Consider the following 14,239-nt stretch of genomic DNA (forward strand, 5'->3'; position numbering starts at 1 on the left):
CTCTAATTTGCTTAGAGTCTCCGTAAGTTGCTGAGGCTAGCTTTGAACTTGCAATCCTCCTGTCTCAGCCTCCTGAGTTTCTGAGATTACAGGCATGTGGCACCATGCCCAGCTAATATTTTCACATCATTTGCATGTCATTTTTGTTAATCTGTAAGCTATTAGACTGTGTTATTGACAAAATTCACATAAATCAATCATTGGCACAAAGTGTTCTGCATGTTAATGAGTGTTTGATATATATATATATATATATATGTATATATACATATATATATTCAGAAGGGTATATAAACTTATATGTACAGATTTAAGATTAATAGTAAAATGAATAGTTGTCTAACTGACATTGGATTAAGAACTAGACCATTACTAGTACTTTAGAGGACTCATGTACTATTCCCAATGGTACCCTTCTCCCTTTCTCACCTGCCTCCCTGACCATGCTCCTGGATTTTTTTTTGTACTAGGGATTGAATCCAGGGGAACTCTATCACTGAGATACATCCCTAGTTTTTTAAACATTTTTATTTTGAAACAGGGTCTCTATAAGTTGCCAAGGCTGTCCTTGAACTTGCGATCTTCTTGCCTCAGTCTCTTGAGTCACTGAGATTGTAGGTGTGCATCATCACACCTGGTTGCATTCCTGGCTTTTGCATCTTCAAGTCCCTTTCTTTTCATTGTAGCTTACTACCTGTGTAAGTATCACTAAATGATTTATTCTTTACTTTTCCCTACTTTCCTGCTTTACTAAATGAAATTATATTTCTTTATCTGTGACCTGCTTCTATGGCTCAGTGTTTTTGAGATTCATCCAAGTGGATGTATTTAGCTCTGATTCATTTATTCTCACTGCTGAATGTATTTGTACAGTAGAATGAACTCATGAGTAGACTACGATTAATCTATCTATCCTGCTGTTATTGATGCTCTGGTTGTTGGTTTTCAGTTGGTTTGCCTGTACAAATCATGCTGCTTCAGCGTTCTGATTCATGTCTGAGAGTGCATGTGAAGATGCAACCGTTTCTTTATGCGACAAACCTAGTTGTGGGACTGCTGTGTCATAGTGGATGCAGATATTCAACTTTCTTAGGCTGTTTTCAAGTATTTGCACCTCCTTGTGGGTTTTGATGCAAAAATGTTAAAATGCTCAATATGTGCTACAATTCATAATGAAGTTGTAAATATGAATGGTGAACAGGTTTTCAGGCAAAAACAATGTAAATCTATAATTTAGGACAACTAATAGTTTATTGGTTTTGTACAAGTTGCTTTAAAAGATTATTTCAAAAAGGAGGCAAAATGATGAATTACTGAAAATTGGTTTTTAATAAATTATTGATCCATTTGCTCCCAGTCCAATGCATTGTCTCTTGAGAAATTTTCTCATAGTGGCATAAAATTACTGAAGTTTCATTATGTATTTAAGCAAACCACAATGACCTTTTGTAAATTAATCAAGTTTTCTTCTTTAAACAAATTTGAAAAGTGTTTCTTGTAAAAAAATCTGATGAAATTTTAAGGGAGATTTACTTTTTAAAGTTTTATTTTATTACTAATGCTGATACTTTAATTAATACATTTTTGTATCTTGAATAAACTAGGGTTCTAAACTTGCAGGGTAAGGACAGTGAACACTCAGGTTCACTTGGAGTGAACACTCAGGACAAGGTATCAGGATTTCTTTGGTAGGCTGAACTCTGGTGCAAAGAATTTGATCTCTGAGAATTTGATTGGTTTTCAGTAGTTAAGGTTTATCTTCATTAGAGAAAGAAATTAAGAAAATAAACCCCAAGATACTTATGTTGCATACTTAAAAACATCCATAGCCACATTCAAGTACAACAACAGAACTTTTCATCATCAAGGAGAGTGAGGAAAATCTGTTTTCAAGGTCATTTACCTTAGTTTTTCAGAGGGACTGCTGTCCATGCAGTGTGTAACAGGGAGGTCAAGTTTATATTCAGTGAGAAACCACTTCATTTTCTCACTGATATCCCACATTTGTGTAAAAACAGGCTTCAGGTGTTTACTGTCATTCTTTTATTTAAAAAAATTTTTGTAGTTGTAGACAGACAGAATGCCTATATTTTATTTGCTTATTTTTATGTGGTGCTAAGGATAGAACCTAGTGCCTCATGTATACTAGGCAAAGCACTCTGCCCTTTACTGCCATTCTTGATAACCTAAACTGTAGGTTGGGATGTGTGTGTGTGTGTGTGTGTGTGTGTGTGAGAGAGAGAGAGAGAGAGAGAGAGAGAGAGAGAGCGAGAGAGAGAGAGAGAGAGAGAGAGAGAGAGAGAGAGAGAGAGAGAGAGAGAGAGAGAGAGAGAGAGAGAGAGAGAGAGAGAGAGAGAGACACACACACACACACACAGAATGTGTGTGCTTGCATTCTTGTGCATTTATACTTCGATTGGTGGAATTAGGATGCAAATAAGGCCCATACCTTGCATTAGATTTATTTCGTGAGTGTCTTTTTATGGGTTCTCCTTTCCTGTTTTCTTTTTTCTCTTCCCTGACCAACTGAAAAATTTTTATGTGGTCAAAATTATCCATATTTGCTTTACTGTTCTGGATTTTGTGTTATGGTTAGGGGAAGAATTTTCTGCTCCCAAGTAAAATATATTTACTCATATTTTCTTCTGTATGATTTCACATTTTTCTTTAAACCTTTGATCTATTTGGAATTTATTCTACTGGATGGTGTGAAGAATGGTTCCAATTTTGCATTTTCCAAATGACTATTCATATTTCCCAGCATCATTTGTAAAATGCCTGTCTTCTCCCCGAGTGCTCTTTTTAATTTTCTTAACCCATTTTTCAAGAGAGAACGTTATTGTGAGAATATTGGATAAGTACTATTCAGACCTTGTAACAAATAAGGCAATCCATAAATATGACATAGAAAAAATATGTTCATATATTATTAAAAGAAAAGAGATGCAGAAGGTATGTATTATGAATCAACTTCTGTATAAAATCATTTATATATGTGCAGGAAAATATCTGGCAAGATATTATTTAAGCTGTCAATGATGATGATTGACAGTGTACCTTTTATGGGGAGATTGAGGGAATAGAGTTTTTATTTTTTTTCCTTGTATATTTTAGTACTTATTTATTTTATAATGTGCACATATTATGCTGAGTTTCAAAATTTGAATAAAAAATAGGTCATTAACATATCCTGAACTTCATTTAGTGCATATTTAGTGAGTTCCACTGTGTGCTGGGTTTGTCTTTCTGCTGAGTCTGTTTCTCCCGCCCCATATTTTCTAGTTATCCACTTTCTCTGTTTCTGTTTTTTCCTCTGTGAAAAAAAGGCAGTTTCAGGATGCACTCAGGATAGATAATTAGGAGACCTGATTTCTGGTCCCCCCTTTACCAGGCAGCTCCATGAATTTGGAAACATTGCTTCTCTGACCCTCTGGGTCTACACCTGTTAAATATGAGGGCTTGGCTCAGTTCCTCTCTGTCTTGGGGTGTCCATCTCTGAAATTGTGTGTCCTCATAATATTTATGTGCCCTTTGTATGCATCATCAGCCCAATCCCATTCTGGCCAGGCTGGCAAATTTCAGTACCTGTACATTCACACTGACTGGGAAGATAATCATTGAGCATGTACTCTGTTTAGTTATGCCCATTCTCCAGATGGGGATAATGATTTACATTTACATTTTAAAAGTGTCATAGTTGGCAAATAGAAGGACAATATTTTTGGCAATTAAATAAGCCCTTTGAATAATCAGGTTTTTCTTTGATATTGAAGTTATTTTACCTCTTTCGATAATATTTTTGAGTAACACTTTTAATATAGTCTTTGTTCTAATTTTATGAGTACAGTATGATTGCATTTATTAATATACTCACTAAAGTAAGTTCAGCTATATGTAAGTGATTCTAGGTGTTTTAAGATGCTTCTTTTTCATTCATCATGGACTTCAGATGCAAGCTGACTACCTCATCTAGTGCTTGGCTGAAGAAACAGCTTTATGTTCCAAACCCACAGGAATTACTGGTTGGGTTGATCAATGCATATCTGAGTACTGTATTTGGTGCACATTTAGAGGGATTCAATTTTTAACTATCCACAATTTTTCACATTACAAGTTGCCATTGGAAAGCAATACTGTCATTGAGTTTATTTCTCTTGTAATATATCTTCACTGCAGAAAATTTGAAAAAGAAAATATGGACAAAGAGGAAGATGAAAGTCATTGGTCATCTCTATAAAGAGAGAGCAATTGTAATGATTGTGAAAGATGAATATTGCTCCAATGTTTATTATATGCAAATAATTATGAGGTAGGAGTCAAATTGGAGATATTACCCTGAATACTTTCCCACCCTATATTCCTTTGTACTCTGTCCTGTGTCACCCCTCCTCCCACTTATTTTATTTTTTCATCATTAATTTTTTTAGTGGTTGATTAACGTTTTCTAAAAAATTATTTTATATGTGGTGCATATGAATCGAACCCAGTGCCTCACACATGCTAGGCAAGCATTCTACCACTGAGCCCTGACCCCCACCCCTCTCCTATTGCTTTTTAAAGGCTCAAAATTGCCTTTTGAAACTTACATCTGAATTTAGAAGCCTTGAAATTCAAGTTCTGGAAGTGAATATTTTTGAAAGTCCATGTTCCAAAGAGTTCAGTGCCTAGAATTGCCTGGAGTAAACAAGAAGGGAAGAAAAGTCAAGTTCCCTGGTCCCAGGGGAGATGAAGAATTCTCTGTGCCAGAGGAAGGCATGTGGGAATGGGACACAGAATTTTGGCAAGAGCTAGATGAATGGGTCTCAGAGGGATGACATAGACCCTCTGGAGGGGACCAGTACTTAGCTGCTTCCCTAAGTTGCTCTGTCTCCGTGAGTACCATCTGGGAGCCTTGAGGGAACTGCATAAGACCACGCCCGTGGACCACCTGCCCGATGTAACTGCTTCACCAGAGCCACAGAAAACAGTCAGCAGTTCCTTCCCTGCCATGGCACTAGGACCACCCACGGAGATCAGCCAGTGGGTCTCTGGCACATTGATCAATTTGCTTGTGTGTTGGCCATCTGTTCCCAGAGATGCTGGTATTCCCCATCTGAATTACTTTGTGTGGCTAGTACCATTCTTCAAAGGTCAAGAATATCTGTGAGCCCTAGTGACCCCTGGAAGGGCAGCAGTGAGGTCACAGGGAAAGACTAGTTTGGTACTTTGGCGGAACTACATGAAATCAGCTCTCTGAAGCACATAACTCACCTCTTAGCTATCCAAAATTGGGGCCATTCTGTACAGACTATTACGAGACTCTACTTTTGCACCTTATAATCTATCATGTGTCTTCCCCTCATGATTAGTCTTCCAGGTAGTGATTTTAGAGTCGATTTTAGGCTTAAAGTATCCCATCACATGAAGTTATATATCATGATTTATTTTAAAAATCCTCTTTTGTTGGACATCAAAATGACTGCCAGTGTTTTTCTGTTACTAATAATGCAACAATGACTTTCATTGTCTTAAATCTTTTTGAATGTCTGAATTTTTTAAAATCTTAAAAATACGACAAGATACTGTGAACAATATTGTCTGGGCTTTGGCTTAATTTTCCATGATTATTAGCAGCCTTTAAGGCAGCTGAAGCCCCAGCTGCAATGCAGATGGGCAAAGCCTGCAGAGACTCTGAATGGGCTTAACACTCTGGGTGGGGGAACAAAGACAGACACAGGAATATAAGATTGCCACAGAAACATAATTCCTAGTTAGGTACTCATCTTGATATCTAACCCATGTCTCAGATTCTGATGACCAGTGTATATCAATTGAGGTCCCATTCTGCTCAGCAGTCTCAGAGGGGACTCTGCACTTCCCAGTAGCCTTTGTCCTGGGAAGTCCAGTCTGAGTCAGCCTCACACACGAACAGAAAAACCATAAAATATTAATGTGTCATACTGACTTTGTTGCACACATTTGGAGAGTGGCAGTCTCGTCCAAATCAATAAGCTTTGAATTATGCATAAGAGTGCCACAAAGTCACACGTATCCTTTGGGTTACATTGGTGGGAGGACTAGGAGCAGAGATGGAGGAGGATGCCAATCAAGGAGCGGCACAATCCCTTCTCTCCATCTTTTCACCGCAGAACAAGATCATTCAGTGCTGGAGAAGGAAGTATGAGACTCACCCAACATCTCAGGACTTGGAAGCACAATGTTGGGAGAAACCGCAGAGTCATTTGACTTTTCTTCTTTGATATTGGGGAGAGAGGAAAACATTTCAGCATATTTACGTCTGCTTCCCTAGAATGAATATGTACTCATTATGATAAATTTGGAAAATGCAGAAAGATTAAATTAAAAATTTTTTTTCCATTTAAACAGACATCATTTTTCAGAACAGTTTTAGGTTAACAGAAAAAAATTGTGGAAAATTCCTGAGGAGTTTTCTGCTCTGTGGTATGGTCCTCTGTATCTGCTGTGCTGTCTCTCTCTCTAATTTTGGGATAGTCATTTGCCCTGTAACCTCACTTCTCTGAGGATCTAGGAGAAGTTATTGACATTTCAGTTTGTTTAGCTTTTGATTTGTTGTTAGGATGAAGTAGTGGCTTTCGATCTTCTCACATGTCTGACTGGAAACTGGAAGTCTCAGAATGATAATTCGAAAAATGCGTCTGGACAGCCTAGTAAGATTTTTTTCTTTTTGGTACTGGAGATTGAACCCAGGGACAATTTACCAGTAAGCTACAACCTCAGCCCTTTTTGAGACAGGGTCTTGCTTAATTGCCGAGGCTGGCCTTCAACTTGTGATCCTCCTGCCTCAGCCTCTGGAGTAACCTGGATTACAGGTGTGTGCCACTGTGCCTGGCCTAACAAGATTTGAACACTGTCAACTATTCTGATGATATCTCTATAAAATGACACATAAATAATGTATGAATATGATTCATTCATACATATGTAAAATATGTAACTGCTTTCATAAAATTTGATTAAGGTTTGCCCAGCTTTGTATTTAGATGTTTTACTTAATTTTCACTTATATTTTTTCTGTCATTATATATTCTTGTCAACAGGAGGAAACATCAATCATCTAACATAACTAAGAGGGTACAGCAGAAAACTCACTGAGGAAGTCGAGAGACTTTGGCAATTAACAAAATGATCGGTGAGCCTTTAAGATGGCATAAAATTCTTATAGTACAGTTAAAAAAAAAACATAGCCTTTTTATCTTTGTTGAGGTTACAGAGATAAATAGAACACAGACTTTGGATTTAGGGGCACATACCTAGCTAAGGAGAAGGCTAAATGACAATCATAGTAAAATATGGCCGGTGCTGTGGTGTACGTGATGTTTAGGAGAGCTGAGCAAAAGCTTTTTTACCTACCTTGGGTGGTTTCCTAAAATGGTAACAACTGAGCTGAGTTTTTAATAATGGTAAAGACTAGGCTGATAAAGACGAGGCTGAGGAAGATCTCTTAAGAGAGATAACATCTATGAAAAGATGGAAGGGAGGACCCAAGGATGGTATTGAATGGCAAATGGAGTCAGAGTGCATTGATTCAGGAAAAGATAAGACCTGGTGGGAGAGGAAGCACCAAGTTCCTCCTTAGTTATTAGATTCATTTTGGTCTCAAAGCATGGTATCTGAATGAAAAGGGAACAGCAACTCATAAACCTACGTAGAGCAGAATCTGTCACTTGCTTTGGCAAAGCCAAGCCTCCCCAGTGGGGCTGTGCTCAACGAATCCTATTTTGGAAGCAGTGGAACAAGGATCAGTTTAATTTAACATGAGTTTTGTGACTTATGGGGGGCAAACTTCAGTCATCTGAAAAAAAAAATCATTTATTTGGTGCCTTTAGAAATGTGACTTTCAATTATTTTCTTAGAAGAACACATAACCACAGCCTATAAAACAAGAATAAGTGAGCAGCTCTACTTAAAACAGGGTGCGTGCGTGTATACAGAAGCACTCAGAGCTCAAACCTCTCAGCATGTCCTTTTGCCCAGAGGACCTAGAACGGCGTGATATGATTTTTGAACTTTGAATTAGATTGGAGAAGTATGAGAGATGAAAGGACATATAGGTGGTCTAACTGAATTGTCTAAACCATTGATTTTAGAAATAGGCACTCTAAGAGTTGGCAAGGGATGTGACTTTTTTTCTATCTGAGGGGTGGGACTGAATGACTTCTGAGGCATTTCTAACAATTCTGATCATTTTATTCCATCACATGCTTTTTTCCACAAAGGGACTCTTGACATAATGGAGCTATCTTGGGCCTCATTCAATAAAACTTCATGAAAGAATAACAAATGTAAGATTTATTAGCTTGGGAACGTTTTCTGTGTACTCTGCACAGTGAGAATATTTTTATGGTTATTGCCTTCAAAAAGTTTTATAAATTGAAAAATACATATAATATAGACTTTACCATTGTAACCATTAAATTTTTTTTTTTTTTAGTTTTTGATGGATCTTTATTTTATGTATTCATATGTGGTGCTAAGAATCGAACCTAGTGCCTCACACATGCTAGGCAAGTGCTTTACCAATGAACCACAACCTTAGTCTGGCAACCATTCTTAAGTGTACAGTCCAGTGACATTTAGAACCCTCACCTGGTTGTGCAACATTACCACCATCCATCTCCAGAATTATTTTTATCTTGCAAAAGTGAAATGCTGTACCCATTAAAAAGTAGCTCTTGCCGGGCTCGGTGGCGCATGCCTATAATCCCAGTGGGTAGGAGGCTGAGGCAGGAGGATTGTGAGTTCAAAGCCAGCCTCAACAAAAGCGAGGTGCTAAGCAACTCAGTGAGACTCTGTCTCTAAATTAAATACAAAACAGGGCTGGGGGTGTGGCTCAGTGGTCAAGTGCCCCTGAGTTCAATCCCCAGTACAAAGGCAAAAAAAAAAAGTAACTGTCATTCTCTTCCCCCCAGGTCTCAGCAGCTGTGATTCTACTTTCTATTTCTATGAAAGTAACTATTCCAGGGACCTCATATAAATGGAATTTTATAGTGTTTGTCCTTCTGTGACCGGCTTATTTCACTTACATAACATCCTCAAGCTTCATACATGTTGTAGCATGTGTCAGAATTTACTTCTTTTTTTAAAATACATTTTGTAGTTGTAGATGGACACAATACCTTTATTTTATTTGTATATTTTTATGTAGTGCTGGGGATTGAACTCAGTGCCTCATGCATGGTAGGCAAGCGTTCTACCACTGAGCCACAGCCCAGCTCCCAGAATTTACTTCTTTTATAATGTTGAATAATATTTTGTTGTTTATAGACCACATTTTGTTTATTCATTCACCTGCCCCTGAACACTTGGGTTCCTCCCCCTCCTTGGTTATTGTGAATATTGCTGTTATGAACATGAATCTAAAAATGTTTGCCAATCCCATCTCCCAGTTTTGTAGGGTATGTACTGATAGGTGTAATTGCTGGATCATACGACAATTCTGTTTTTAATTTTTTTAAGGAACCACTTGTGTTCGTCAGCTTTCTGTCCCTGTAACAAAATTCCGTAGTCAAACAACTTCAAAAGGGGAAAAGTTTATCTTGGCTCATGGTTTAAGAAGTTTCGGAACATAGTTGCTTGGGTCCATCACTTTGGACTTATGACAAGGTTGAACATCACAGCAGGGAATGCATATTGGAACAAAAATGCTCACCTTCTGGTGGTCGGAAGGAAAAGTGAGAGAGGGAGGCAGAGACTGGAGTCCCAACATCCTCTTCAAGCATATGCTCCCAGTGATGTAACTTCCACTAGGCTCACCTCCTAATGTTTCTACCACTTCCCAGCAGCAACACAGGCTGGAGACAAAGATTTGAACACATGAGACTGTGGAGGACACTGCAGATCCAAACGGTAACACCACTGTACTGGTTTCCATCATTTCTGTGCAACTTTACCAACAGGGCACACGAGTTTCTACCAAGTGTACAAAAATATTCAAAATTTTTTCCCTAAATATCTACTCTAATGGGTATGAGGCATTATCTATTATGGTTTTGATTTACATTTTCCTAGTTATGTCAGTGATGTTATGCATCTTTTTATGTGCTTATTGGCATTTGCATATCTTCATTGGAGAAATGTCTTAAGTCTTTTGCCCATTTTTTATTTTTGTTGGTGTTGCTGAGTTGCGAGAGTTCTTTATGTAGTCTTGATATTAATCCTTTATGAGCTATATAACCTGCAAATATTTTCTTCCATTCAGTAGGTTGCTTGTGAATCCATTGACTATGTTATTTGAAGCACAGACACTTAAGTTTGACGTGGTCCAATTTACCTATATTTTCATTTGTTGTTTTTGTTTTTGGTGTCATATTCAAGAAACCATTGTGAAACGTAGTATCATGAAATTTGCCTCATATTTTCTTTTAAGAGATTCATAGTTGTAGCTCTTTCGTTTAGGCTTGTGATCTATTTTGAATAATTTTTTTGTAAAAGGCATAAGATAGAGATTGAGATTCACTCTTTGGCACGTGGATATCCAGTTTTCCTAATGGCATTTATTGAAGCAATGGGACTTCTTGGAGCCACATATCTAGTAGTGGAGATACGGCTAGAATCTAGGTTCTCTTGTTCCAAGTTTTTAGGACCTTCTCAATATTCTTAGTTCTATGCCATTGCCCACCATCTTAGATAACTGAGGTATTCCTCTGTTCACATAAAGATGTGACGGTGCTCAGACTCTCACTGTGCACTTGCATTATAAAAGAATTAATTTGTTTTAGCACATGTTTTTTTTTGGACAAGGAAGCCATCCAATGCTCCCTGCTTACCTGGTCATCCAGTTTCCCTCTATTTCACCAATCCACTTAGGCTGGAAAGGAGGCAAACCAAGTCACAAAAATGTGGCTTCAGAGACTCATGTCATCACTCCTTACTTCACACACTTTCCATTACTAAACCACAGGGCTCCTTAAGAACGGAGCATCTTCCCTCAGGGAAAGAAAATGAGCTTGTGCAATGAACTGTAAATATTTGAAGATATGAATTATGAAATGATTAATGTAGGAGGTCCAGACTTAGCTAAGTTAATTCTATGCTGCATTCTATCTGCAGAGACTCTGTTTGATCACGATTCTAGTCTAATTTGTATCGAAAACTGCTTTCCATCTAATTTTCTTTGCAGGAGTTTGTACTTAATATATCTCAGAGGGAAATACTAAATCAATCAATGAGTAAAACTACTCTAAAAACACTTTCAAAATGTGTTAAACATGAATAATTTCATGCAGCATAAATCTGTGTAGCCTTCTGTCCACTGGGTCCCCGCATGGTCCAGCTTTGGCATGCTATTGTCTTTTAAAGAGATGCAACTGAATGAAATTAAAAGTAGTTTCAGTCTTTGCTTGCCCATGGATTTGCATCATCATAGATTCAATTCAGAACTCACTTTTCTCTCAGGCTTTCCCTGCTTTGTTTATTCTTTGCTCCTGCCCTTATTCAAATATCCTCCTCAACACCTATCCCACGGCCTTTTCTATTTCATTGGGTCCCCCATTTCTTTGGATCCTTTTTTTTCCCTCTCTTAAACACTTTCTTCCTATTTTTTTTTAACTGACATGTGCAATGAGGTGTTAGGGATGAAGTCCCCTTGCCTCCTTTACTCTGACTACCTTGTCCAGGCCACTGTCATTTCTAGCCAGAATTGCTGCATTCGCCTCTGCACTGGTCTCCTTGCCTCCTCCTTGCCTTTTACACTCTATTCCTAATACAGAAAATTGCAGATGGGAGCTTCACTTTTCTAACTGGTGGTGATGTTTCTGCGTCGTGGTGTACATAGTTCCGTGGAGTTTCTCAGCAAGGCCAATGTCCAGCTGCCCATGGTCAGGACTAGTTTGATAATGTGCTCTTGAGTTTGCTTTCCTTCCTCCTGTTTCCCTTTTGAGAGTCTCCTCACCCTTGAACCCCATTTCCAAAATAAATGACCTTGCAAATCTTTACCTCAGGCTCTGCTTTCTGGGATGACTTAGAGGTTGACATTGGGTACTGGAATGAGCCCTGAAGAAAAGTCCTTTAGCTTGGACTGATTATGTGACTGAGTCTCTCAATGGTCAGATGTCAATGAGGACCCCAGTGTTGGTGGAAAGTGGAGTGTTGCTATCCCTGGGGATGTAGTGCTGTTACAATGATTAAGATTCTCAACGGTGGAGACTTGGGAGGAGAAGGAGATGGGCAGGGAAGAAACACCCATGTAAGTGGAATGGGAACCTTCCTGTTCATGCTCATGAACACAGCTCATGGTCATGTTATGTCCATGTCCTCCTCGTGGTTGTAAAACAGCTGCCAGTGGCAAGCAGGTCTACTTGATTCCTCTTTCATGTCTGTAAGAGGAGAAAGGGTGCCTCAAAGAGTGGGGTTCCCCCTTCCCAGAATGGATTTATAAGCTTCTTTGAATCAATTTCCATAGCAAAGAAAACTGTCGGGTGTGGGTTTCTGAACAAGTCATGGGCAAGGGTGCTGAACTGACTTATTGGAATGTCAGATGTGGAGAGCCGTCGGTGAGTCATGGACACTCCTGGAGTTCACATGAGGGACTGCATTGGGTGGTAGGGAATCGACTGTAGTGTCCATTGCACCCTTCTTCTACTGGGCCCCGACCAGCTTCTCATCTTTTTTTTTTTTTTGGTACTGGAGATTGAACCCAGGGGCCTTTTACCACGGAGTCACATCCCTCCAGCCATTTTTAGTTTTCATTTTGAGACAGGATCTCACTAAGTTGCTCAGGGATTGCTAAGTTGCTGAGGCTGGTCTTGATTGGCAATTCTCCTGCCTCAGCCTCCCACGTGGCTGGGATCACAGGCATGCACCATTGCGCTCTGCAGCTTCCCTTTTTTCCTCAAGATACTAAAATATCACTTTTTTTTTTTTTTTGGTGAAGACTTCTGTGAGGTAGGCTTATCTCCCTTGTGCTACATCTGAACCTATGTGGGTTCAGTAGCAGTCTTACCAGTGAAGGCTCTAGAGCCAGTTTGCTCACCTTCCCCGCTGTGTGACTTAGGGAAACTTGGTTCCCCTCTCTGTACCAGTATTCTCATGAAGTAAAGAGGTACTTAAACTTTACAGAGTTGCTGTGAATATTAAATAAATTAGAACAAATAAATGGCCTGGTATAGTGCCTGATGCATAGTAAGTACTCAATAATGTTAACTATTGCGTGTGTTTGTGTGTGTGTATTTTAATCTTTATATATCTGTTATAGGAATTCATTTCTGGTTATTTTCATGTTTCCAGTGCCTTAAGTGAGTGAGGATCTGTTAAATGAATGAATGAAGAAATAGTATTAAGGATTAGACAAAGAGGAATGAAAGGAAGTGGGGGGATGGGAATAGGAAAGACAGTAGAATGAATCAAACATAACCTTCCTTTGCTTATAAATGAATACATGACCAGTGTAACTCCACATTATGTACAACCACAAGAATGGGATCCTAATTAGAATGGGTTGTACTCCATGTATGTATAACATGTCAAAATACACTCTACTTGCATGTATATCTAAAAGCAAAACAAAACAAACCAAACCATATATATATATCTGGAAGGGAGAGATTGCTATGGAAAGCTGAGTGTGGGGATAGAGTAGTCTGGGCAGAATTATTAGAGGAGGTGGAACCTCAACAGGAGTGTCAATGACAGGGGATTTTTACAGCCAAGGACCAGCCTTAGTATGAGAACTTGTGTGCTAAAGATATAGCAGAAAAACTAAGTACAAAACATTTGAGAGAATAGACCAATTTGCTGGGAATGAGAGGTGTGGGAAAGGAAGGAAGCAGGAGAAGATAGGTGGGTGAACTTAGAATCAAATTCTGGAGGAGTCAAGACTGTGGAATAGAAGAAAAGTGATTCTGAGAAAAGAGATTAGGCTTTGGAATTGTACCACGATTTGCTCTTGGCCCCACCGTTTACTGGTTGTGTGGCCTTTGTTAAATCACCTGACCACTTTAAGCTTGTTTTTGATATCTCTCGAATAAAAATAATGTGCATAACTTGAAGTGCATATTTTTGAGAAGATTAATTAAAATACACACAGAATGCCTTTCAAAATGGTAAGCACCTAATAAAGGCACCTGTTAATTGATTGTTATACTGGCAGAAAGTGTAAAAAGCTTTTTTTTTCTAAACAGGAGAGTGGCATTTCCACATCATCTGATGGTATTATAATTGAATCATCAAAATTTATAGAGTGATAAAAATTCAGGAAATGAACCAAGAAGTCTGCTGGACA

At 38.5% G+C, this 14,239-nt stretch overlaps 1 protein-coding gene across 7 annotated transcripts in view; it reads right to left on the reverse strand.

Moving 5' to 3' along the window:
• Positions 1-14,239, reverse strand: part of LOC110597662 (uncharacterized) — a 99,964-nt gene that overhangs the window by 79,997 nt on the left and 5,728 nt on the right. For 3 of the 7 annotated variants that reach the window (XR_013439440.1, XM_078051210.1, XM_078051209.1), the window contains 3 exons: positions 9,671-9,812; positions 6,171-6,285; positions 4,587-4,674 (listed from right to left, as the gene is read on the reverse strand). The exons of 3 other annotated variants lie outside the window; for them this stretch is intronic. Coding sequence is in view for 2 of the 4 variants with exons in the window: in XM_078051210.1 (XP_077907336.1) it covers positions 4,658-4,674; positions 6,171-6,285; positions 9,671-9,812 (274 nt within the window). In the remaining 2 variants the exon portion in view is untranslated. The remainder of the gene's footprint in view (positions 1-4,586; positions 4,675-6,170; positions 6,286-9,670; positions 9,813-14,239) is intronic. One more of the 7 variants, XR_013439442.1, reaches the window with a different exon arrangement.

Source organism: Ictidomys tridecemlineatus, chromosome 5 (genome assembly GCF_052094955.1).
Source record: "Ictidomys tridecemlineatus isolate mIctTri1 chromosome 5, mIctTri1.hap1, whole genome shotgun sequence".
NCBI classification, from domain to species: Eukaryota; Metazoa; Chordata; class Mammalia; order Rodentia; family Sciuridae; genus Ictidomys; species Ictidomys tridecemlineatus.